The sequence below is a fragment of the Vicugna pacos genome, chromosome 11 (genome assembly GCF_048564905.1).
Source record: "Vicugna pacos chromosome 11, VicPac4, whole genome shotgun sequence".
Lineage (NCBI taxonomy): Eukaryota > Metazoa > Chordata > Mammalia > Artiodactyla > Camelidae > Vicugna > Vicugna pacos.
In genome coordinates, this window is record NC_132997.1 from 35,848,647 (window position 1) to 35,872,808 (window position 24,162).

At 47.6% G+C, this 24,162-nt stretch overlaps 1 protein-coding gene across 2 annotated transcripts in view; it reads left to right on the forward strand.

The window, feature by feature from the left end:
* Positions 1 to 12,873: 12,873 nt before the first annotated feature.
* Positions 12,874 to 24,162, forward strand: part of RASSF4 (Ras association domain family member 4) — a 33,345-nt gene continuing 22,056 nt past the window's right edge. For both annotated transcript variants that reach the window (XM_006217638.4, XM_015250686.3), the window contains exons 1-2: positions 12,874 to 12,999; positions 22,080 to 22,173. In XM_006217638.4, the coding sequence (XP_006217700.1) occupies positions 22,112 to 22,173 (62 nt within the window). In that variant the 5' untranslated portion in view covers positions 12,874 to 12,999; positions 22,080 to 22,111. The remainder of the gene's footprint in view (positions 13,000 to 22,079; positions 22,174 to 24,162) is intronic.

Below are 24,162 nucleotides of genomic sequence, written 5' to 3' on the forward strand. Positions count from 1 at the left end.
TTTTGGTGAGGATTTTGGCGTCTATGTTCATCAGTTATATTGGCCTATAATTCTCTTTTTTTGTAGTGTCTTTGCCTGGTTTTGGTATCAGGGTGATGGTGGCTTCATAGAATGAGTTTGGGAGTATTCCCTCCTTTTCAATCGTCTGGAAGAGTTTGAGAAGGACTGGTATGAGTTCTTTGTATGTTTGGTGGAATTCCCCGGTGAAGCCGTGTGGTCCTGGACTTTTATTTGTAGGGAGGTTTTTAATTGCTATTTCTATTTCCTTTCTAGTGATCAGATTGTTCAAGTGTTCAGTTTCTTCTTGATTCAGTTTTGGTGGACAGTATGTTTCCAGAAACTTGTCCATCTCCTCTAGGTTATCCAGTTTGGTTCCATATAGTTTTTCATAATATTCTCGTATGATATTCTGTATTTCTATTTTGTTTGTTGTAATTTCTCCATTTTCCTTTCTTACTTTGCTAATTTGTGCTCTCCCTTTTTTCTTCTTTGTGAGTTTGGCCAGAGGTTTGTCGATTTTATTTACTTTTTCAAAAAACCAATTTTGGTTTGGTTGATTTTTTCTATGGTCTTGTTAATCTCTATTGTATTTAATTCCTCTCTGATCTTTATTATTTCCTTCCTTCTGCTGCTTTTGGGGGCTTTTTGTTCTTCTTTTTCTAATTGATTCAGGTGGTGGGTTAACTTGTTTATTTGAGATTGTTCTTCTTTTTTGAGGAAGGCCTGTATCGCTATCAACTTCCCTCTTAGCACTGCCTTTGCTGTGTCCCATAGGTTTTGAGTGGTTGTGCTTTCATTATCATTTGTCTCAAGGTATTTTTTAATTTCAGCTTTGATTTCCTCATTGATCCATTGTTTTTCCAATAACATATTGTTTAATCTCCATGCTTTTCTTTTTTTCTCCTTTGTTTCTCTGTTGTTGATTTCCAGTTTCATGGCATTGTGGTCAGTAAAGATGCTTGGGATAATTTCTATCTTCTTAAATTTGTTGAGGTTTCTTTTGTGTCCAAGTACATGATCGATCCTGGAAAATGTTCCATGTGCACTTGAAAAGAATGTATATTCTATTTTTGGGGGGTGTAATGTTCTGAAAATATCCACCAAATCTAGTTTTTCTATTGTAGTATTTAATTTCTCTGTTACTTTGTTTATTTTCTGTCTGGAAGATCTGTCTAGTGATGTTAATGCAGTGTTAAAATCTCCAACTATGATTGTATTCCCATCAGTATTGCCCTTTATCTCTGTTAGTAATTCTTGTATGTACTTAGGTGCTCCTATATTGGGTGCATATATATTAACGAGTGTAATATCTTCATCTTGTATCACTCCTTTAATCATTATAAAATGTCCCTCTTTATCTTTCTTTATGGCCTTTGTTTTAAAGTCTATTTTGTCTGAAATCAGTACTGCAACACCTGCTTTTTTGGCTTTTCCATTTGCATGGAATATCCTTTTCCATCCTTTCACTCTCAATCTATATGTGTCCTTCTCCCTAAAGTGGGTCTCTTGTATGCAGCATATTGAAGGTTCTTGCTTTATTATCCAGTCTGCCACTCTATGTCTTTTGACTGGAGCATTTAGTCCATTAACATTTACAGTAATTAATGATAGATGTGTGTTTATTGCCATTTTGAACTTATCTTTGCAGTTGAATTGGTATATCCTCTTTGTTCCTTTCTTCTTCCTTTTGTGGTTTGGTAATTTTCCTTTGTATTATCATGGATTTTATTTAATTTTTGTGACTCCTTTGTAAATTTTTGACTTGTGGTTACCCTTTTTTGTAAACCTATTAACCTATACCCGTTTTTATTAAACTGATAATAACATGATCTCAAACCCATCCTACTGTTAAAAAAATTTAAAAAAAGAAAGAAAGAAAATTCTATATTTCCCTGCCTCCCTCTCCCACTCTCAGTGATTTGTGTCTTCTTTTATAATTTCGTGTTTTCTTTATTTGTAATTCATGAGTTATCACCTTTCCAGTTGTGAGTTTCTCATTTCTGTAGCATCCTGCTGCTTTTCTATTTAGAATAGCCCTTTCAATATTTCTTTTAGCATGGGTTTAGTGTTGCTAAACTCCTGCAGCTTCTTTTTGTCTGTGAAACTCTTTATTTCTCCTTCTATCCTAAAGGATAGCCTTGCTGGATAAAGTATCCTAGGCTGCATCTTTTTTTCATTCAGGGCTTTGAATATATCTTGCCACTCCCTTCTGGCCTGTAGTGTTTGTGTAGAGAAATCAGCTGAGAGCCTTATGGGGGTTCCCTTGTAATTCACTCTTTGCTTTTCTCTTGCTGCCTTTAGAATCATTTCTTTATCCTTGACTCTGGCCATCTTGATTATGATATGTCTTGGTGTGGGTCTATTTGGATTCTTCCTGTTTGGGACCCTCTGAGCTTCCTGTACTTGGATATCTGATTCCTTCTTTAAGTTTGGGAAGTTTTCAGTCATGATTTCTTCAAAAACCTTTTCAATCCCCTTTGATCCTTCTTCCCCTTCTGGGACCCCTATTATGCGAAGATTGGGATGCTTTATATTATCCCATAGGTCCCTTATGCTATTATCATTATTTTTTATTTGCTTATCTTATAGTTCTTCTGAATGGGTGCTTTCTATTGCCCTGTCTTGTAGATCACTGATTCGTTCCTCTGCATTAACTAGTCGGCTTTGCACAGCTATTATATTAGATCATTCCTCATCTCTGTCAATGAGTTTACCCATTCTGCTTGGCTCTTCTTTATAGCTTCAATTTCATTTTTGACATATTTTATATTTCTAAGCACTATCTCTTTTAATTCCTTCAGCAATTTGATCACTCCTTTTTTGAAATCTTGATCTAGTAGGCTATCGATGTCTATTTCATTGATCTTTCTTTCAGGGGATTCCTCTTGTTCTTTTAATTGGGAAAGGTTTCTCTGCTTCTTCATCTTGCTCATACCTCTCTGGCACTGTGGTTTATGGAGTATCAGTTGTCTATTTTGGATCTTAAGGATTTTATCTATCTAATGCCTATTTAGGAATAGAACTTAGGGGAAAAAAAGAAAGAAAGAAAGAAAAAAAGAAAAAAATGAGAGAGAGAGAAAGATTTTTAAAAGAAGGGAGAAAGAGGGTTTGAAAACAGTGTATAATGAATAATAGAAGAGCGAGTTGAAGCAGAGTATTAATCGGGTTGAGACGTCCTTTTAAAACCTTTAAAAAAAGGGGGGGGTGGGGAGATGAATAGATGTATTTGAAGCCTGTGTCTAATCAATAACAGGACATCAAAACCCAAGAGAAATAGAAATGAATTAAGAAGTAAAAATTAAAAGAGTAATTGGAAATAGAACAGGTAAAAACAGATTTTTAAAAAACCAAAAAAACAAAAACAAAAAACCAAAGGAAAAAAAGGGTTTGTAGGTGTTCTCCTGGAGTCTGTGTGCTTTTAATGTGAAGTCCTTCTGTCTTCGTCCTGTTTTGGAAGCTCAGCTTGTTTTCATAGGCCCTCCGTTGGCGCCCTCTTCTGTGCTGCTCCCAGCACTTGTCGGCAAGCAGATCGCGCCTCCTCCTAACACGGGGTCAGATGCAGCTCTCCTCTGCTGCGGGCGGGCGGGTCACTGCCCCTCCGGATGCCGCAGTCAGATGTTGCAGACTGGCCAGGCAGGAGGGCGGGTCGTGCCCCCTCCCAGCACCTCGGTCAGGGGCTGTGTTCCTGCCCGACAGGCGGGGGGCCGCTCTCCCTCTGCCTGCGCCGCCAGTAGCTCCGCTGCTCTGTGCGGCTGTGCGCTCAGCCCTGGTCGGGGCTCCACCCTGGTCGCGCTCCGCGGGTGGGCTCGGGGAAGACTGAGGGGCAGCCTCCTCCCTGCTCCGAGCCAAGACCAGCTCCCTGTTTGTCTTTGTGGAGCAAGTTCTCCGAGGGACCAGGATGGAAGGATCCCATCTGCCCCGGGCTGCAGGCCCGTCCCAGTCTGGCCCTTGAGGCTGCCAAGCCCTTCGGTGCAGATGCAGGTCTCGCCTCCGCCCCCGCCTGGGTGCTCAGCGCCGGAGAATATGGCGGCTGTGCCTGGGCCCCGCCTCTCTTCCCCTGAAAAGCTTACGCGGGTTTTCAGAGATGGGGGTATGTGCTCTTCCCCCGAGAGCACATCAACCTTGCTGTTTTATGGAGGGCCCAGGTTGTTCTGTCCTGTACACCCACAGCCACGGCGCCCAGCCCCTTGCAGTCCCCCGGAGCTGCCTCTGTGCAGCCGCCCCCGTCCTCCGCCCGGCTTGTGCAGCCTGGCCCTGCCCGCCGCTGCCGGCCCGTGTCTCAGTCTGGGTGTTGGGGGGATGCTCTGTGCCCATTTAACTTAGTTCTGTCAGACAAGGGCTGCTCTGTACAGATCCGAGCCTCAGAGGCTCCCCCTCCATCCCGCTGGCCTCTCAGTTGGAGAGGGGAGACCCAGCGAGCAAGCACCAGTCCTCCTTTGCCGCTCCCTCCCCGCAGGACCTGTCCTGCGCTGCTTTGCCTTTTGTTCTTTCTTTTTTCCTTTTCTCCTACCAGATTTTTGGCGTCTTTATCTTTTGAAGAGGGCTATGATCTGTTGGAGTTCCGCAGGTGCTCTGGTTGGCTGAGTGGGTCTGTAGATGTGGGTCTTGGTGTATTTGTGGGAGAGGGTGACTTACAAGCATCCTTCTACTCCGCCATCTTGCCTCTTCTCGTTTATCTGTTTTATATATAGTAGTTGGTGTCTGCAAGTCTCGAACTCCCACTTGATCTCTTCCCATCCCCTTTCCCCTCTGGTAACCACAAGTTTCAGTTCCCATTTCTCTGCCTTGGGCCGCTCCCTGTGCTCACAATCAGACCGCTTTTCTCTAGCCAGGGTCCTCTCCCAGTTACCCAGAGCCTCCACCCTGCACACACTGTACTCAACAGAGGACACTGCTCTCCTGAACTTCTCTCTACCTGTTCCCCGCTTCTTCTCCTTCAGACCCAGCTCATTCATCACAAGGTGGTGACTTTGCCCCCTGGAGTGGGCCCCCCTCCCACCCCAACTGCTGGGACTATGCAGTTCGGGCAGGGATTCCCCAGCTTCTTCCCAGGGGCACAGTTGATCCCTCGCTTGCTGGTAGAGCCTGAATTTTCACAGCAGATTTACCTTCCCCGCCCTCGGCAGGTCATGTGCTTCACCCAGCCGGTCACAGTGGGTGCATCCTCTGTGGCTCACCCATATGATACTTCTGGACAATGAGAAGTAAGGGGAGATGGTCCGGCACCTGCTTGAAAAGGTTTCCTTGTGTTAAAATGAGCCTCACTGGAGTGCACCCTTCCTCTTCTTCCACTGAATGTGGCCGTGTCTGCTGAGAAATTTAGGAACCATCTGAAGATGTGAGGGGGAACCAAGCCACTGTGCTGAAGATAACAGAGTGCAGAGATGGAAAGAACCTGGTCCTTGAAAATGTGTAAGACACTGACTTAACCACCTGTGGAACTACTCATTCCGGGGACTTTTGAGCTCTGTGAGATAATAAACTTCTTATGTTTTTAAAAAATTATTATTATGTATTTTTTATTTTTTTATATTTGGCTTTTCTTAGTTGATGGGGGAGGTAATTAGGTTTATTCATTTATTTCCTTATTTTAAGGGTGGTACCAGGGACTGGACCCAGGACCTCATACATGCTAAGTGCACACTCTACCACTAAGTCATACCCTCCCCTGCCAACCTTCCTATGTTTTGATTTTTTATTCCTCACAGCTGAAATCATGCCATCCTACAGTGTAATTTACCCACCCTCTTTACCAGATTTTGCCTTAAGGAAAAGGTCCAATATCAACTCAGATTCTTTCTTTACCCCTGGACCAAATCAGACCCTCTGCTTGTTTTTGTAAAGAAAGTTTTATTGGAACACAGACATGCCATTTGTATACAGATTGTCTATGACTGCTTTGGCTTGAGTATTGATATGGTATAGTCTACAAGTAACAAAATATGAATGGACCTGGAGACTATCATTCTAAGGGAAGTAAGCCAGAAAGAGAACGAAAAATACCATATGATATCACTCCTATGTAGGATTTAAAAAAATGAAAAGAAAAAGGAGGACACTAATGAATTCATCCACAAAACAGAAACAGACTCGCAGACATAGTAAACAGTCTTATGGTTACCAGGGGAAAGAGGGAGGGAAGGGATAAATTTGGGAGTTTGAGATTTGCAAATGTTAACCACTTTATATAAAAATAGATAAAAAACAGATTCCCTCTGTATAGCACAGGGAACTATGTTCAATATCTTGTAATAATCTTTAATGAAAATGAATATATGTATATATATGTATGACTGGAACATTATGCTGTACACCAGAAATTGACACATTGTAACTGACTATACTTCAATTTAAAAAAATGTGTACTATCTGGCCAACTGCTAATTTAAACTCAGTAGGCCAACAGAGGTACAAAAGTTCCTCCAAAATTTCCACAGATTATACAGGTACACTAAAACATGAAATCCTTGGGAAAGAAGGCACTGTCACACCCTGAAGTGTCTTGAAATGCTGAGTATCAGGCCACACCAGAGAGGGACATGATGGGGTACAAACTGTAGGTCAAACTCACTGGTCATGATGGTTAACTTTAGGTGTCCACTTAGCTAAGTCATGGTGCCCAGCTGTTCAAACACAAGTCTAAATGTTGCTGTGAAGATTTTTTTTTAAAGATGTGATTAACATTTAAATCAGTATATTTGAGTAAAGCAAACCACCCTCCATGAGGTGGGTAGGTTTCATCCAATCATTTGGAGACCTTCAGAGCAAAGACTGAGGTTTCCCAAGGAAGAAGTAATTCTGCCTCAGGGTTGTAACATAGAAACCCTGAGTTTCCAGCCTTCAGGCCTACAGATTTCAGACTCAAGGCTGTTACATCAACTCTTACCTGAATCCCCAGCGTACTGGCTTGCCCAAAAGATTTTGGATATGTCAGCCTCCACAGTCACATGAGCCAATTCCTTAAAATCAATCAACCAATCAATCAATCTCTCATCTCTGTCTCAGTAGGATATAAACATGTTGCTCTCGAAAACCCTATTACACTGAGCTTTCTAATTCTGTCTCAGTTGTAAGATCAACATCTTATTGTTACAATGAGAGTTTTCAAAGTGAAAGGGCCAGGAACGATTCCCAAGTGGGCACAAAATTTAAGAAGGTGAGTGCTATCCTTTCTTAAACACCCAGGTCCTCAGTTTATAGTTACGAAGTTTGGGAAGGGAACTTGGGGATGGGCAGCTTCTGTCACACCAGGGGCTAACCAGAAGTGGCTTTGATGGTAGATTCAGAGGTAAAGTCAACTCAGCTGAGCCATCTTTTTAAACTATCTTTTAAAATCTGGCCAGATTGCCCCTTCCCGTTGAGGATGTTCAACATTTCCTGGGAAGCTGCGTGCTTAGAAGAAGTACAGGAGGTTGCTCTTCCCTCCAGGAGGCAAGCCACATTCTCTAGCTTATGAGTCTCCCCAAAGTGTCTGAGGATGATCTGTTTTGAAATTCACAACCCAGGAGCTGGACAAATGGCCCTTGTTTGTCTAATGCTCTGTGCTCTCTCAAGATTCCTTTATTTTCCATCTGGAAGGTCTCCACTTCCTTTGGCTGCTCAATATCCTGGCTTGAGGGAATGTCCTAATCACTTAGGAGTTCTCAGGCTTGACTATCAGTCAGTATCTTGCTATTCATAGAAATTCTGGCTCCCAGTCCACACCAGACTCTGTGTCTTGTCTGTGTCTTGCTATTTGTTAAATGAATCCAAATACTGAACAACATAAAGTCATTTTATATTATTAAAATTATAGCTACAATGAAAATGTAGTTTGCTCAGGAGTCTTGCATTGCCAGAGTTATTTTCGTCTTGTTTTTAAGAAGTTATCAACTCACAGCCATTACAATATCCTTTCATGATAATCAATTTCCCAGCAGCCCCACACTGTCAGCATCCTCCAGGAACACAGCCACATAGAAGGTGAAAGGAAGTATGAGATGTGGGTGGGGAGATGACAGGTCTGGGGAGGCTTGGGAAGGCAGGGAAAATCCAAGGAAGTGAAGGCATGTCCCCTCCTTAGCTGTCTGATTTGTACTGTTAGACGAACCAAAAAAAAAAAAGTATATGTGTTCAGCATCAGAAGGACAGGAGGGAGGGAGTGAAGAGAAAGATCTTTGACTCATCAACAAATCTGGCTTGTTTATACTCTGCCTATAGCTGTTCATGCCATCCCTGTCCTCAGATTTTTTTTTTTTTTGGAGCAGATCTGGGGACATCCTTTTCTCAGCACCAAGTGGACAGAGAGCTTGAGCTAAGCAGTTATTTTTCCCCAAAAGGAAGTTTCAGCAGCAATCTTTAGCTACGTCCCCTTTTAAAGCAAGCTCTCTCTCTCCTAGGAAACACTGTGTCTAAGCACTTTTTAGCTCTACAGCTTGGGCTACAAAAACTTATCCAAAGCACAACCTGAAAGAAAAGTGATACATTAAGTGTGCGTGCATGCGTGCTCATGCGCAGGTTTAACAAGAAGGCACTTAATGTGATATTTATCATTGAAATTTATGTCCATTTAGAGAATAAATTCTCATTTTCAGCCTGCCTCTGAAATGGGTTGCAGAGTTCCAAGTATTATTAACCCGAAGCCATTATTTACATGCTAACAAACAGAGTTAATGAAAACCATGTCACATAGGAAGGAAGGGTAGATGGTATGCAGATTATTTGAGAAATCATCTGAAAACTGATGGCAAACACTGCTGCCTGTTAAGACTATGCAATGGGATGACCTCACTACTCAAGGATTCCACCAAAGTGAATGGTGTAAGAAGCATTCTGTAAGTGCCCCCTTCCTGCTGGTGGGCTTAATAAAGTAGAGCCCATTAAAGGCAAAGAAAAGCTGCTTGCTTTAAACTGAATCTTACAGCTCTCAATGGAGCGCAATCATCTAATTGTTATCTAAAGAATATACACTTGGAATCTGCAGACTTTTTGAAAAATTGCTTTAAAAACTCACTTGTTCAGAATCTTATGTCAGTGAGAGTAAAGGGGAAAAAAAATCATACAAAGTCACCCATTAGAGGCCTTAGGTAATTAACCAGTCATTTTAATTCAAATTCTCATTTACTCTTTGAAGGGAATGGCCTCGAAAATGATCTTCATTATTAATATTATTGGTGTTAAAATATGTAAACCTATTTTTCAAGACTCGGAGAAATCTCAGTTACATCTCAACTGCAGGCGATGACACCCAGGCATTTTTACGACTTGCCTCTTGAAGCATCGGGGGAAGGAGGTAATTTCTCACTCTTCTGGGAACGGTGCCCTGGTGCCGAGAAGCTTCAAGGAAAATCTGAGCAGAGCACCCCGGGGCAGCCTTAACTGATGCAAGAAGTCACACGTGTTTTATCAGATTCAGGCTTCTTTACGTTTCCAAGCTAACAAATCAAATGTAGATTTATTCTCTGTTGCTCTTTCTTGGCTAAAAACTTTGGCTCGTGAGTGCTTCCAATTGACTTTTTATGGATCATACAAGTCATTGTGGACTGTTCACAAAATAACGACTGTTCTAAAGACTTTCTGATGCAGGAATGCTGTAATAAGGGAGATGGACCAAGGATAATGCCCTGTTCCCTTAATGGACTCCCAAAGGTCTGGAGGAAAAAGACTTGCAGAAACTTCTGGGTGGCCCCAGTTCCCCTGAGGCCTGATCTTCCAATTGAGGCAGATGCTGCTTTACCCTCATCTGCTGGTGACACAAACATGACTGCCAGGGCCACTGGGGGGACAAACCTAGATTCTGCCACTTTATTCATTTTGTCCACTTGGACAGAGTAATTACGTGAATCTGGAAGAAAGGAAAAAATAATCAATCATATACTAAATTTTGATTAAACACCTTGACATTCCAGGCAGAGTCAATGTCTAAGGGAAGAGAAACCATCTCCCTCCCTCAAGGAGATCATGCTGAAGGAGTGAAATACACAGCATGCTAGAGAGTAGTATGTGTGCGCCAGGGAGGGGCATTTTAGATGGTGGGCCAGGGAAGACCTCAGAGAAAAAGTAATTTGTGTGTAAACCCTAAAGGAGGTGAACAAGTGGGTCCTGTAGACATTTAGGGGAAGAGCCTTCCAGGCTGAGGGAAGAGCATGTACAAAGGCCCTGAGGTGGGAGTGGGCTGGTAAATAGGAAGAAGAGTGCGACCAGAACAGAGAGAAGGAGGGAAAGTAGGAGGAGATGAGGTCAGAGAGGTAATAATAGAGGCAAGATCATCTATGGAAAGAGTTAGCACACTACAGCCCGTGGATCACATGTGGCCTGCTGCCTGTTTTGTAAATAGTTTTATTGGAACCTCAGCCATGCCCGGTGATTTATGTATTGTCTATGGATGCTGTCAAACTACAATAGCAGAGCTCAGTAGTTGCAATACTGACCATTTAGCCCACAAAGTCTAAAATACTTACTCTCTGGCCCTTTATAGAAAAGATTTATCAACCTCTGCTTAAACAAACAGAGGTTTATTTTCCTCCATGGCAGGAAGTCTAGAGTAGGTGGTGAAGGCATTGTGCAGCAGCTCCATAATGTTAATGAAGATCCACACTTCTTTTGTTTTTGGGCTCCACCAGCTTTAGTATGTGGACATGTATCATAATCTCAAAATGGCTGCCAATGCTCCAGGCATTACACATTATATCCACAATTGAGACAGAAAAGCAGTGAAAAGGGGTATCCATCTGTTCCTCCTAAAAGGAAAGCAAAAGCTGTCTCTACCCTCCCTTCAACTCCCCTCCTCCAGCACACTTTTCCCTATCTCTTGGCCCAGAAGTATGTCATATGACCAATCCTAGCTTCAAAGGAAGCTGAGGAATCCATGAAAAAGATTGTCAAGACTGACTTAATGGCTTTCAAACTTCTTTGACTGTGGCCCACAGTGAGAAACACACTTTATATCACAGCCTAATACACATAACTAGAGCAATGCATACACGTTTCATGAGACACAACTTACATTTACTATGTGTGCTATACACTGCTATTTTCTAGTTTTTAAAATGCTAGTCAAATTTAATTTCATGACACACTGCTGGGCTGTGAGTACAGTATGAAAAATACAAGTTGTCATGACCCATCACTAGTGGCTGGCACGTTGCTGCTCCAGATAAGTTGCTTGTTCTTGCTCGCTTCCTCTCTCTTTGTCTCTCTCTCAACCTTCCTTTCTTTCCCTTTCCTTCCTTCCTCTCCTTCTTTTTTCCAAAGAAAGGAATGTGTACTGGATTGGCAACTAACAGTATACACGACACTCACCATAAGTCATCCTAAGGCCAAATACAGTTCCATCGAATAGTCAAGGGAAAAGTGATCCTTCTTCTGCAGGAACTGAGGACCCTGACGATGGACACTTGTGTCTGATGTAAAATGCAGGTAGTAACACCCACTCCCCAGGAATATTGAGGGGCTTGTATGAGACCCCTGATGGAAAGCACCTAGCAGAGTGCCTGACACACAGTGGGAGTGCAGGACCCATCAGGTTGCTTCATCAAAGTCAGTCATCGTTCCAGGCTAGTCATGGCCCTGGAGACATAGCATCAGCTACATTAGCAGTCTCAAGTCAGGGAAGGCCCCCGGGAAATTGTATGTTACCCCAGAGCGATGTGCACTCATCCTATTGGGTTGAATGAATGCTCAGTGGTTGAGGGCTCTGTTTAATTTTAAATCTTTTGGAAGCACCCAAATATTGCCCTCAGCTTTGATGATCAGGCCCTTGGGCTGTGCAGTAGTGGAGGTCCCTGACCACGGGGATGCACTGAGCTGGCAGAGGATGGGCCATTCTTCATGAATTCTTGCAAAAGTCAGAGCTGGAAGATCCCCAGCCTACTCATCTTTAGCTCCCTCCTTTTTACAGGTGGGGAAACTGAGGCCCGCTGTGATGGCAACATGGCAAATTCAAGGCAGGAAGTAGATGGCAGAAGCTGATCTCTTTACCCTTAATCCAGCAGCCCTAACAATGGTTAGCACAGCCTCCCTCAACTGGGGTTCAGGGGCCCATAGACTCAAATCCCAGTCCGAGTGATTTTTGTCTATATGGTCCCCTCCATTTTTCTAGAAGGCCATGACTAAAAAGATTAGGAAACACAGACTGAATGAAAGTGAAATGATTTATCTTGGGGGGACAGGAGGCGCAGTCCCGAGGTCAGGACTGGAAACAGTGATAAAAAAAAAAAAACAGAATTTGCAAATGTTTCCCTCAATCCCTTCCCCTTCCTTGCTACCTCACATCCGAGTCACTGAACTATTCCTAGTTTCCCAGAAGGCCTGTGGTCTTCTGTCCTCTCTGCCTCCGCGGAGGCAAATCCTTCTGCTGAGGCGATGACTGGGAGAGAAGTTTATCTCCTCTTAATCATCGGAGGATCTGATTTCTTAAATGCAGTGGAGCTCTGAGAAGCCACGCCAAGCAAACAGCCGGACTGCGCACAGGTGGCCCTCGAGCAATAACTAACATCGCTCGGGGCTCTCTTGATAATCCTACCTCCTAACACGCACACTAGTAATTGCGGGGCCCGCACAGCGACCTTTGTTGGAAACTAACGGTATGTACTCCCAAGGTCCCTGACCTTAGCCCGCATCCCAGACTCTCCAGACAGAATTAATTGTGCGCGCTTCCGGGCGCTCTCGGGGTTGTCCGGGGACACCTCGCAAAGCCAGCGCCCCAAACCTTCCCCGCGGCCCCTTAGGCACCGCAGGGAGCCAACCCTCCCTCGTGCGCCCTGGGCTGAGCTGGCCGAACAAGGTGACGTGACTCCATTGGCCGGCGTGGGGCGAGGGGCGGGAAGAGGAGAGGAGGGGCGGGGCGGAAAGGGAGGGACGGGGCGCCACGATTGGCCGGCGTGGGTCGAGGGGCGGGGAGGGGCGGGCCCGGCGCGCCGAGTCCAGGAGGACACGGGCAGTAGGCGCTGCGGCGGCATCTCGGGTGACAGCGAGGGCACAGCACCGTCAGCAGCTTCTGGACAGCGCGATGAGTGGACGGTGAGTGATGCACCGGCGGGAGAGTTCGGGGCGTCTACGGAGCACAGACCCTCTCCCATCACCCCCAGGCTGAGGACCTTCCCCAGCCAGGGGCTCTGGAGTCTGGGCACCGCTGCCCCTTGGCTGCCGCGTGCAAAGTCTCCTCCCTCTGCCAGCCTGGCGCATTCTGTGCCTTGGGCCCAATGCTGAGAGTGGGCACTGCGCCAGGTACCTCTTCCAAGGAGATGGCACTTTGGAAGCTACAGTCTGAGCATGGCAGGTGTGCAGGGCCACAGGCCACATCTTTGCCCACCTTGTCTCTCTTCTTAACCAGTATCATAGAAGCATGGATCTTAGAATTACGGGGAGAGGCTCGTAGCGCCTCTGACACAATTCTCAGATTTCATGAATGGAAGACCAACACCGAAATAATAGCAGGGCCTCACAATTGTTTATAGAGGATTCACCTTGTTGCCAGACCTGTGTTAAGAGCCTTAGCACAATATGCCACCTACTTCTCACAGCCTTGATACTTTCATTATTCCCATTTTCAGACGAGAAAACTGAGGCTTAAAGGGTTATGGAATTGTCCAGTTTTACCCAGATGAGTCAGTGGTGGAGTCAGGATTTTAACCCAGGTTTTGTTGTGGCAGCTCTCATTCGTTTCGCCCACTGACTTCAGCGCTCACCCTGCCTGCCACCCTGCTCTCCCTCGCCCTCGGGCTCCTGACTCTTAGTCCTTCTTCCCACTCTGGAGAGATGCCTTTGTTTTATCAGTCAGGCACAGCCCTGGGGGAGGGAGGGCCTTCTCTCACATCAGGATCAGTGCCAGGCCAGTGCCACTGTTTTCTTCAAACACCATAAAGAGAGCTTTAGTAACCCCACTGCACAGAGGAATTAAATAGAGTCACAACAGGTGAGGGCTGGGATTCTGGAATTTGAGCCCAAGCTGGTGGGATTCCAAAGCCATACACTCGCACTTGCAGAAAAAACCCTGACTAGCTTCTCTGTAGTTTAACTGCTCATAGCACAATCTAGATTTGTTGCCAGAAGCCATGAGTAAACAATAACCACAAGGAAGAAAACACGATCTGCCTGCCTTCTGCTCCCCTGAGTAATTCCTTAACCGCTGCCAGCAGGCCAGAGGGGCTGGGGGAAGGGAGGGAGGAAGGAGGGGCTGAGGAGGGAGAGGCTGGGGAGGGAGAGGGGAGGAGGAGGAAGGAGAGAAAAGATGAATGCCTTTAACTCAGGTTAAAAAATTTCTGGCTGGAAGTTGTCTTGGGGTGTGTTTCGATACCGTCAGTACATTTTCATCAGTTTTTGTCATGATTCCGTCTGTGTGTAGTGCAGGTGGTTCAAGACTTTGCAATGAAAGAGAAATTAAAGTGTCATTGTGAGAGCGGGGAGGTGGGGCCCCATCTCCACCAGGAGATTCCAGCAGGTGGCCTGGAGGTGGAGAACAGAGTGAAGGTCCCGGGTGCCCCTGGGTCAGAGTCAGTTGGAAAATGACCTGTGATGATAGAGCATGAACAGAACTCCAGCGTGTGTTACAGTTCAGATCCTGTAAATGGAAAGTCTTAAAGGGGAGACCCCAACCATATGGTCGACCAGAAAGTACTCTGGCCTGGGCCCTGGTTTTGAGAGTGAACTCAGCCAGGTGCCATGGCTCACAGACACTCCTGCTGAGGTCTGTCAACCTCTCTGAGTCCCACGTTCCCATCCCAACATCCTCACTGTCTCTCTGGAGCCCCTGACTCCCATTGTGACCTCTCCTGGGAATTTCTATTCATTATAGGGGAACCCCAAATAAGGTTCTTCTTGCCTGTTTCCTCCTTCACCTTTACAGAAGTCAATGATTCAACTAATGAGGAGTCTGAGGTTCAGAGAGGGCAAGGGACTTGCCTAAGGTCACACAGGTAAAGAATCACAGAGCAGAGCTTTAAACCCAGATCCTTGCCAAGGCTGATGGTGATCCTATGACAGAGTACACTGGAAAAAATGATTTCGGATTGTTTTACAGTAAATTAAAGATCAAATAGGAAGTGGCTACACTTCCCAAAGCTTCTGGAGTTTTTTCACTCTTGTTAAAGGGGAACTTGCAGTTTGCTCAGTCTCCTTTTCTGGCTGGCTGACCTCCTTCCCCAGGATGCACTGCTGAGAGAGATTTGGAACACCCTCCCTTTGCCTGGCCTGACCTTGTGGGGTGATAATGAGGGGTCATACAGCCCCATAGCCACAGAGCTGGAAGAGACCCAAAGATACCCTAAACCAACTGCCAGTACAATCCTGGCTAAACTGAGACCCAAGAAATGGCGCAGCAGGCTGAAGTCGCAGGCCAAGTTGATACCCTGGCAGAACTCACACCCAGACTTCTCTCTAGGGTGCCCCTTTGCCTCTTCTCTCTTGCTGTGATGAGTTTCAGCAGAAGCCCTTTACCTGGGATCTGTGGATCCAGGGCACAAGAACAGGGGCTTCCTGACCCTACCGCAATGGTGTGCAAATTCAGCGTGTGCCTGTGTGCACACACAGGCATTTTTCTGGGGAAAGTGTGTTAAGCTTTCAAGAGACTCCAAAGGGCTCCATGGCCAAGAAGATTCTGAACCGAACTGTGTCTCACAGGAAACCAGCTCCCGCTGGTGCAGCGGGGAGCACTGGCTTGGGGGTATGAGATGGGGGACAGCTGTGCAGAGCACCCAGTGCAGCCCTGGGACAGCTGACCCCTAGCATGCAGAGGGCCTGCACCTCTGGCCCCAGGCAATCAGGATATTGGCCGGTCTTCATTCTGAATCCCTGTTTGGCCCAAAAAGCGTGGGAGTATTCCTCTTTCCACAGATCCCTTCCTCCATGGCAAGAGGGGAGCCCATCTGGGTAGGGAGAGGCCCACAGGGCCAGGGAGTGTGTGTCAGGGCGGGGTCAGGGAGAAGCCAGAGAATTGGAAACACTTTCTTGCCTCAGGTTGCCCTTGCCCTGAAGCAAGGGCGGAAACTGAGATCTGGCTGCAGGGGTCTGAGTGCAAGAGGGCTTCTAGGTGGAGGCTGTCAGGAAGTTTGGGAGGAAAGCCAGCCTGCATGGGTGCAGAAGGCAGGCTCTTCAGAGGAAGAGCAGCGTTGTCAGAGAGGCCTGGTTGCTGGAGGGGGCTCAGGGAGAGGAGTTGGTGGAAGCGCAGGACCTCGGGGGAGGGGTGGGGGGAGGATACAGTATACAGCCAGGAGGTGGACCCAAGGGAAAGCGGTGGCTGGAGGTGCCTAGTGGCTCTCCCTCCCAATGGACTGTGCATAGTGTCTTCCCTGGGCTCCCAAGCAAGCGCGTAGCCAGGAGCCCTGAGCCTCCAAGGCTGGAGAAGGGAGGTGTGGCCAAGCCAGAGTGCGTGATGGTGGAGGAGGGAGGGGGGGTGGCAGAGGTGGGAGCCACAGCTGCTGGGTCACTGCCTGCCATGCACATCCCAACAGCTGGCTTCCTCAGCAAAAATGTGTTGCCGAGGGTTGGCCTATGTCTGGCCAGACCCCCTCGCACAGGCAGCTGGTACCAGCAGGCACTGCACCTTCCTCCCCAGCCACGCTTCTGCCATTTGCTGGTGAACAGGTGCTAGGGAGGGCCCACTTAAAGGTTCATTGTTTTCCCCGCCTTCCTGCTGGCCTGGCCAAGGCTGGCATTTAAAAGTTGTAGCCAAGGGCTGCAGAGCAGAGGCCTCAGGCTTCCTGGGAACGCCTGGTAGTGCGGCCAGCACCTGCCCTCTCCCTCCCAACCTCCTACCTCCTTCTAGTCTGAGCAGCCTGGGCTGGGAGGCTCCCAGCTGTGCCCCACATACTCTGTCCCCCTTTTTTTTTCTCCCTCATGTCACTTTCTTTACAGATTTGACTTTAATCATGCTGAAATAAGAGCATCCGAGTCTGAATTTTTTAAGATGTGAGAACAGAGGTTTACCAAGTGCTCAGATTACACAGACATCCTCAGAACGTTTTAATTGGGATTCCGATACCTTTTCCATTTTGCCCAGTGAGGACATTGAGGGACTGGAATGTAGGCAGCACATCGTCTTGAAATAAAAGGCTTTCAAGTGCAGTTGATTGAGCTTCATGAAAATGCCACCTCCGTAGCCTTCCTTCCCTGCTTTTGCCGCTGGCCACTAGGCATCGGGCTGTAGTCATGGCCTGAGGAGCCACAGAGCTGCCTTCTCCTGTGATCCCCGGCTCCACAGCCACAAAAGGGGGAAGATGGGCCAAGCCAGGCAGTTGTAAAGGCTTCAGTGTCCTTTGTCCCAGACCTAAGGCCAGGGACAATAGCGAGGGCAGACAGCGGGGCCCACTGTCCCCAGCAGCACCCCCTCACGGTTGGCAGAGCAGCCACTGAAGTGGAAAGCAAAACAGTTCACTGCCTGTTCGCTGGGGACAGGTGACTGTGGCTGGCATGCCGCCCTGGGGCCCCTCCTCAGGGGGACAGAGAGCCCTGGCTGCCACTCGGGACCTCTGGTTAGGGACAGAGCCTCCTCCAGTCAGGGAAGTCAGTGTGGAGGCCTGAGCTGTGTGCCCTGAGGCCTGGGGGGAGGGGAGCAGGCAGGACAAAGAGGGCTGGACTTCGAAGAGCCACAGGGCTTGGCCTGCCCCGCTGCATCTGTCACTCTGGGCTTTGCAGATGCCAGGATGGCAGGCCAGGCCCTCCCATCCTCTCCTGATCCCTGCTTCAACCAAAGCAGCCTTGCTTAAATTCATGTGCAGATTAAGCTTCTCCTAGGGTTTTATTTACAGAGAAGACTGTGCTTTTTATAAAGGTAGAAACACACTCTGTTGGAGATTCACTAAGGATGAATGCCCAGTGTACAAGGAGAGTCAGTGTTTAAGGGGCAGTTTCTGGAACATGTTCCAAATGGAGAGCAATCTCCGTTGGCTTTCTTCCTGGAGCAGGTGTGCTCACTCTCCCCGCCCCACCGAGCTCTCTCATTCAAGTTACCTCGACGATGCCTCTTAGGTACACGTGCAGCTCTCTCTAGAATTGGACCAGACACTGCGGATATCAAAATGAATGAAAACCCCTTCGACCTTCAGTCTGGTAAAGGGCACACAAAGGCAGTGTTGGCGTTTGGAGTGCAATTCTGTGAGCTACCCCAGAACTCAGGTCTGGAAAAGCCAGGAGATGAAGGTGTTGCCTACTTGGGATGAGGGGATGGGACATGGAAGAACCAGTGACCATGTGACTTGCTTTGGGCCACACCTATGATGCATGTCAGAGGACACAGAAGTATGTGGTTCTCTCAAAGAAGAGATTGTTTTTCTATGGGGCAGAGGTTCCTACCCCACAAGGCTTACAGCCAGCTCTGCAAGTTGGAAGAGCCCCCATTTGTGGGCCCTTTGTTGCCTTCCCCAGCCTTGCTCACTTCCTTCATTCCTTCCCTGGGATAGTGTACCCCAGTCTCTTTCTCTGCCCCATAAGCTGTATACCATACCAGCTGCCTTCCCCTTTCTCTTTTCACTTTGCTATCTGCAATCCAGGACCCTGCTCCACTTTGCTCCTGATTTCCTCCTCTGAGCAGCTAATGTCACTCAACTCCAGCTAGAGACACTCAGCACGTTGGTCATGTCCTTTAAATAAGCAGTCTCTCGAGGGTAAGGCACTCCTCAGCTGTGTTACTCAGCACAGTGCTTTGCAAACAGTATTATCCAGAGCCCTAGGCAAAGCAGTGGATGGGGTTCCCCGCCGCCACCCCCCTCACCTTTAACCAGAGCAGCTCCCTTTCATCTGATTTGCATAAAAATCCCAGTTGAACCAAGAGTTCTACAGCTGAGAAAATTTCTAACCCCTTGGAGAACAATATTTTCATTTCACAGATGGGGAAATCAAGTCTCAGAGAGGAAAAAGCATGCAGCTAAAGCTCCTCAGGTCTTGAGCATCTCCCAGACAGCCCAGAGCACTTTAGGAAGCATCTTCTGTTAATAACTAATCCCTGCTTGATTATAGAGAATTCCACTTGTAAATGTCCCTACTAAATAGAGCAAAGTGGGCAAAGTCCCCACATGCTGTGGGAGAATGAAAGTACTGAAAACTGAGTCATGTCATGAATCAGCAGTTTTATGTGTATATATGTATATGTGTTCATTTTAATTGAATTATTTATTGCATTAGTCAGGATAGTCTAGGTTATGCTGCAGTAACAAATCCCTGAAACACGACGGGGTTCATTTCTCTTTCCCAGTCCACATCTGCTGTGGATTGGCAGGGGGTTTCAGTCCACAGAGACACTTGGGGGCCCTGGCTGGCCATCAAGAATCTGTCCTAATTAGGACATGGGGCTTTCTGGGTCACCACGGATGGGAACAAGATTGCTTCAGAGTCACGCATTGACTCAAGTGCGCTGGCCTGGGAGTGACACACAACACTGCTGTCAGCGGAGCTAGTCACACGGCCCAGAGCTGCAGAGGTCTGGGGGAGGTGAGCTGCCCTGTGGTCATTCCAGGGGTAGTAACTGTCTCCACCACAGTCCCCCAACTTTAACCAGTGAAACATAGCCTATAAAAATCCAGATTTCTGGCTTCTCATGAAACATGAGAAGAGCTTCCCTTCTGGAGGAGGACTGTGTCCCCAGTTCCCCACAGATTCCACTGCCTGGTGTCCTTCAGCCTGGTCACTTCCCTGGCCCCTGGAGACTCTTACATGATTTATTCCAGCTGTCTGTGCACAAGTCTGAGAAAGCTGGCTTTGGGGGGTGCCATGAGGCTTCTTGTATCCATCCAATAATTTAACAGCCATGTATGGGCCTCCGGCAGGGTGCTGGGCTCACACCCCATGCTAGAAGCAAGTGGTGAGGCAGAAAGGCAGCAGCCCTGCCACACCACGCTTCTCTTCTCCTGGGAGCATCCAAAGAGGCAGGCCCTGCACTGGAGAGCCTGGGGCAGGTGCTGCTGATGCTGCAGGAGGGGCTGCTGCCTGGCGGAGGGCTTCCTGGAGATGCTGACATAAGGGTATAGGATGGGGAGGAGGCCATGTTCTTAGCAGAGAATGGCTGTGAAAGCCGAAAGGCAGGCAAAAGCACAGAAGCCATTAGGGGAACTGGGAGCAGCTCAGAAAGGCTGGAGCAGCTCAGAGCCCGAAGCGGGAGCTGGTGGCGACAGAGGAAGGCCAGAGAAAAAACCACCTCCTGTTATTTCGGGGTAAATCTAGCCCTTCCTCTAATGAGCTTGTGTAAAGCAAGACATGGTTGTCACGGACCCACAGAAACAGGGTGGATGGAGAAACCTAGCCTTGCCCTGGGCTGAAGCCAGCTTCTGCAGCGGAAGCATTGGAGGAACTGCCCAGAGAGAGAGGCGGGCAGATAGCTTTTTCCATAGGAGAGCTGAGGTGCTAAGGAACTGAAACCCTATTTTGAAATAGGCTCAGAAGAATGCAGCTGGAGGTCCCCAGGTCCAGGCCCCCAAGGTGCCAGAACCCTGTGCCCTGTGGAGAGGGCCTGGCTGCTGGCCACCCCCGGGGGCCCATCCTCTCTGCAGGCCAGTTTGCCTCACTGGAGACCAAGGCATAAGGGAAGTAATTTATGGGATGACCCTGATGTCACTGGGAAGCCCACCTCCCTCAAATCATTCCCCCTCTCCATGCCAACCGTGTATCCCCTGCCTCCGGAGTCAAACACTCATTCAGGGCCGATGTCAATGCAGAAGGCAGGCTCTTGTCTGTGGGTGGTATCAAGCAAGCAGAGAAAGAGCGTGCAGGGCTGGTGGGAGTCAGTGCCCAAGGGGACAGGCGCTCTGCGGTGACAGGCTCCACTCTGGGGTGACAGGCGCCACTGATATGATAGCACTTGGACCTGACCCCAACTCCCCCCACAGTAGCACTGGCACACACACAAGGTAGGTACACATGACTGTGTGAACAGATGTTGGGGCTATGTGAAGGAGCCCAGCGCCATGGTGTGAAAGACACACCACGCGCCATGTCCGTGCCACCTCCCAGTGCAATGGAGCCCCTCCAGTTCTTGGCTGCAACTTGGGAGGAAGGAGTAGAGGCAGGGTCAAGGTTAGAGTGTGTGTGTGTGTGTGTGTGTGTGTGTGTGAAGCTGTGACTCAGTGCCCGATGCCCGGGGACCTTGACAAGAGAGTACTTGGCCAGGACAATGCGGAGAGAGAGAGGGGTAGAAATCTGTATGTAAGATGCCAACAGGATAGAGAAAGCTCTGCAGATTTAGCTTTCATGAAAGAATTCAGGAGGGCTGAAGAAGCTCCCCAGATCTTTCCACGTTGTGAATGAGAAGAGATAGAGACCACTGCACGTGTAAATCCACTAACTACACCATAGGGTAGAGGTTACTCCATTGTACAGGTGAGACCATGAACAGCCCGGGGGTTTAAGTCACTGTCCAAGATCAGTATAGAGAAGGGGTCAAAAGACCTAAATCTAGGGCCTAGATGCTTGTGTTCAAACAGTGAGTTTGCCATTTTTCCACTGGGCATCTCGGGCAAAGCATCTAACTTCTGTCCTTGTTTTCTCATCTGTGAAACGGGAATAGGACGGTACTTACTTCGTAATGGTGCTGTCAGGAATAAGTAAGATAACTCATAGTCTCCAGCACGTAGTGAATGTGGTGCCGATTAGCCTGTCCCTAGGGGAGCTGGCCCAGGGATGCTGGCTCCAAAGGCAGTGACGGGGCGATCTCCTCAGGCTCAGTAGGAATGGAGGAGAAAGTCCCGGGGCGATTTGGAGATTCGGGAGAGCGATTGAGGCAGAAACCATCGTTCACGGTGTCCTAGCAAGGAAAGAGCACAGAGTCTGAAACCCGGAGGAGACTGGTCGGACTCCTAGGGATTACGAAGAGGTTTCGGGAGGGACACTGATAGGGCAGCTCTGGCCTGGCCCTGCCAGGCTGACACGTGTGGGCGTGGGGTCCCAGGTCCCAGTAAGTCCTCTGGGACTGACCCTTCAGTCTCAGCCACCCTGTGGGGGGGGGGTGGGTAGGGTAGGGAGTGAGGTAGGGGATGGAAGAGGCTATGAGTGAGAAGGCAGGGGAGGTGGGAGGTGAGGCAGGGACTCCAGCCTCTACACCAAAGCTCTGGACGAGGCACTGGCCATCTCTCCTCCCGGCTTACCTGTCTGTGGGCCCTTCCTTGTGTTCCGGGCAGGTAACTTCCGAATCTGCAGACAATAGGACAAGATGAAGGAAGACTGTCCACCCAGTTCTCACGTGCCCGTCAGCGACAGCAAGTTCATCCTGAAGTAAGCGATTGTGCACAGAGTGGGGCGCTCCATGCCTGACGTCTCCTGTGGCCATTTCCCCGCCCTGGGCAGCCTTTGGGTGGAGGGATTGTGGGCACTTTTGATGGATATGATGGTGTGCCTATGCCTGCCCCAGGGACAGTGATGGGCTCTTCTTTCTGAAGCCTTTCTCTTTGGAGATCAAGGATCAAGCTATGAGTTTGACCCCTGCCTCCTTGAGTCCACAGAAGCAGAAAAGTGTGACAGTGCCTTCTGGGACTCTGCAGAGATGGCATTTAATTTATTTAAAAACTAAGGGAGGTGGGTATAGCTTAGTGGTAGAGTGCATGCTTAGCATGCATGAGGTCCTGGGTTCAATCCCCAGTAGCTCTATTAAAAATAAACAAACAAACAAACAAACCTAATTACCCCACCACCAAAAAATAAAATAAAACAAAAAACTAGAGCAATATTAACACGCTCTTATTTCATTAAACGGTTCAGAGAGGGTAAAAAACCCTCAAAACTGGTTTGGAGTTTTTAATAAAAAAAAAGTATACTTTATTGACATAATGATTTTTAACTCTTGTCTATTTTTTTTTTATTTACTCCCTGTCTCATCATAAAAAACTGTTTGGGATCCTTTCCCAAATTCATTTCTGAACTAAAGAAAAGTATGTTTTTCGTTTTATCTTGCTTTTCGAGTCCTGAGTCCAAATATTTTCTGGCTCTGGGCAGCCCGTGTCTGCCAACATGAAGACAAGCCAAGCCTGCTTGAACGGGACTGGGCTTGGCTGAGGTCCTGCCCCCGGGGTCCTCCCAGCAGAGACCCTGAGAAAACAGACAATACTGCCCACGCCATCATTTTCCTTATTTAGATTTGATAATAAGAACAGTTTTGATAAAAAGCCATAATAATAACCATAATGTGATTAATTTAATGTATCTGTGTCCTAACAATTTTATACTCACACCTATAAGCACAGTAAACGTGCAATGTTGACTCCTGCATTGTTAATGCCATTAAGTTGTAAAATCACTTCCCTCGTCAGTTACCATCATCCCACGTCACACAGGGCCGCACACCAGAGCACCAGAGCGCGTTTTGCTCACCCAGTCCCTGGGTTGCTGAATGTGGGTCAGAGCACTGCCTGAGGAGTTTCTAGAGCCTCTCTGTCTAGTAGGGGAGCCACCAGCCACGTGTGGCTGCCGGGCACGTGACTTGTGCCTAGAGACGTGTGGTGAATATAAAAGATGCTCCAAGTGTAAACATTTCTTACAAAATGAAATAATGAACAAGACCTCATTAATAACTTTCACATAGGTTACATGTTGACATGATAATATTTTAGATATACTGGGTGCAGTAAAATGTGTTATTAAAACTAATTTCTCCTGTCATTTTCCTTTGTCATGTGGCTACTAGAACATTTGAAATGACATGTGTAGCTTGCATTTCATGTCTGTGGGACCGCACTGCCCTGCAGAGCCCAGCTTGCATGCAGGGAACTGTCCTCATCTTCTCTCTGCCACACCTCAGCCAAGGCACACACGGTGGCTTTCCCTTTATTCTGAGAGAAAGCGTTTGGGCAGAGTGTCCTCCCCAGGGCCCTCAGGATCTTACTCTCAGGGCTGTCACCCTCATCCCTTGATCACACCTCCAGAAAGTCAGGATGGGGAAGAGGCAGGCACCTCTGGTACCTCTGGTACCTCTGGTGGCACCCACCTCCCACCAGCAGTCACCCCAGACCCTTGTATGAAGTAATATGGGGAAAAAAGCAAAAGTCTTTAAAGTGCCAATTATCCAAGCCCAAGGCAGTGACTCAGAAGTAAAGTACAGGGAGATTGTCGGGAAGTCTTATCTGTAATTGTGAAAGTGTGCAAACACCCTAGATGTACAATGATGGGGGCCCCTCTGTGAATTTCACTTCCTTCCCAGCCCCACCCCTACGCCTTCCAGAGGCACTGATAAGCAAAACCCTCTGGAAGCCTAAAGGGCGGGTGCCCGAT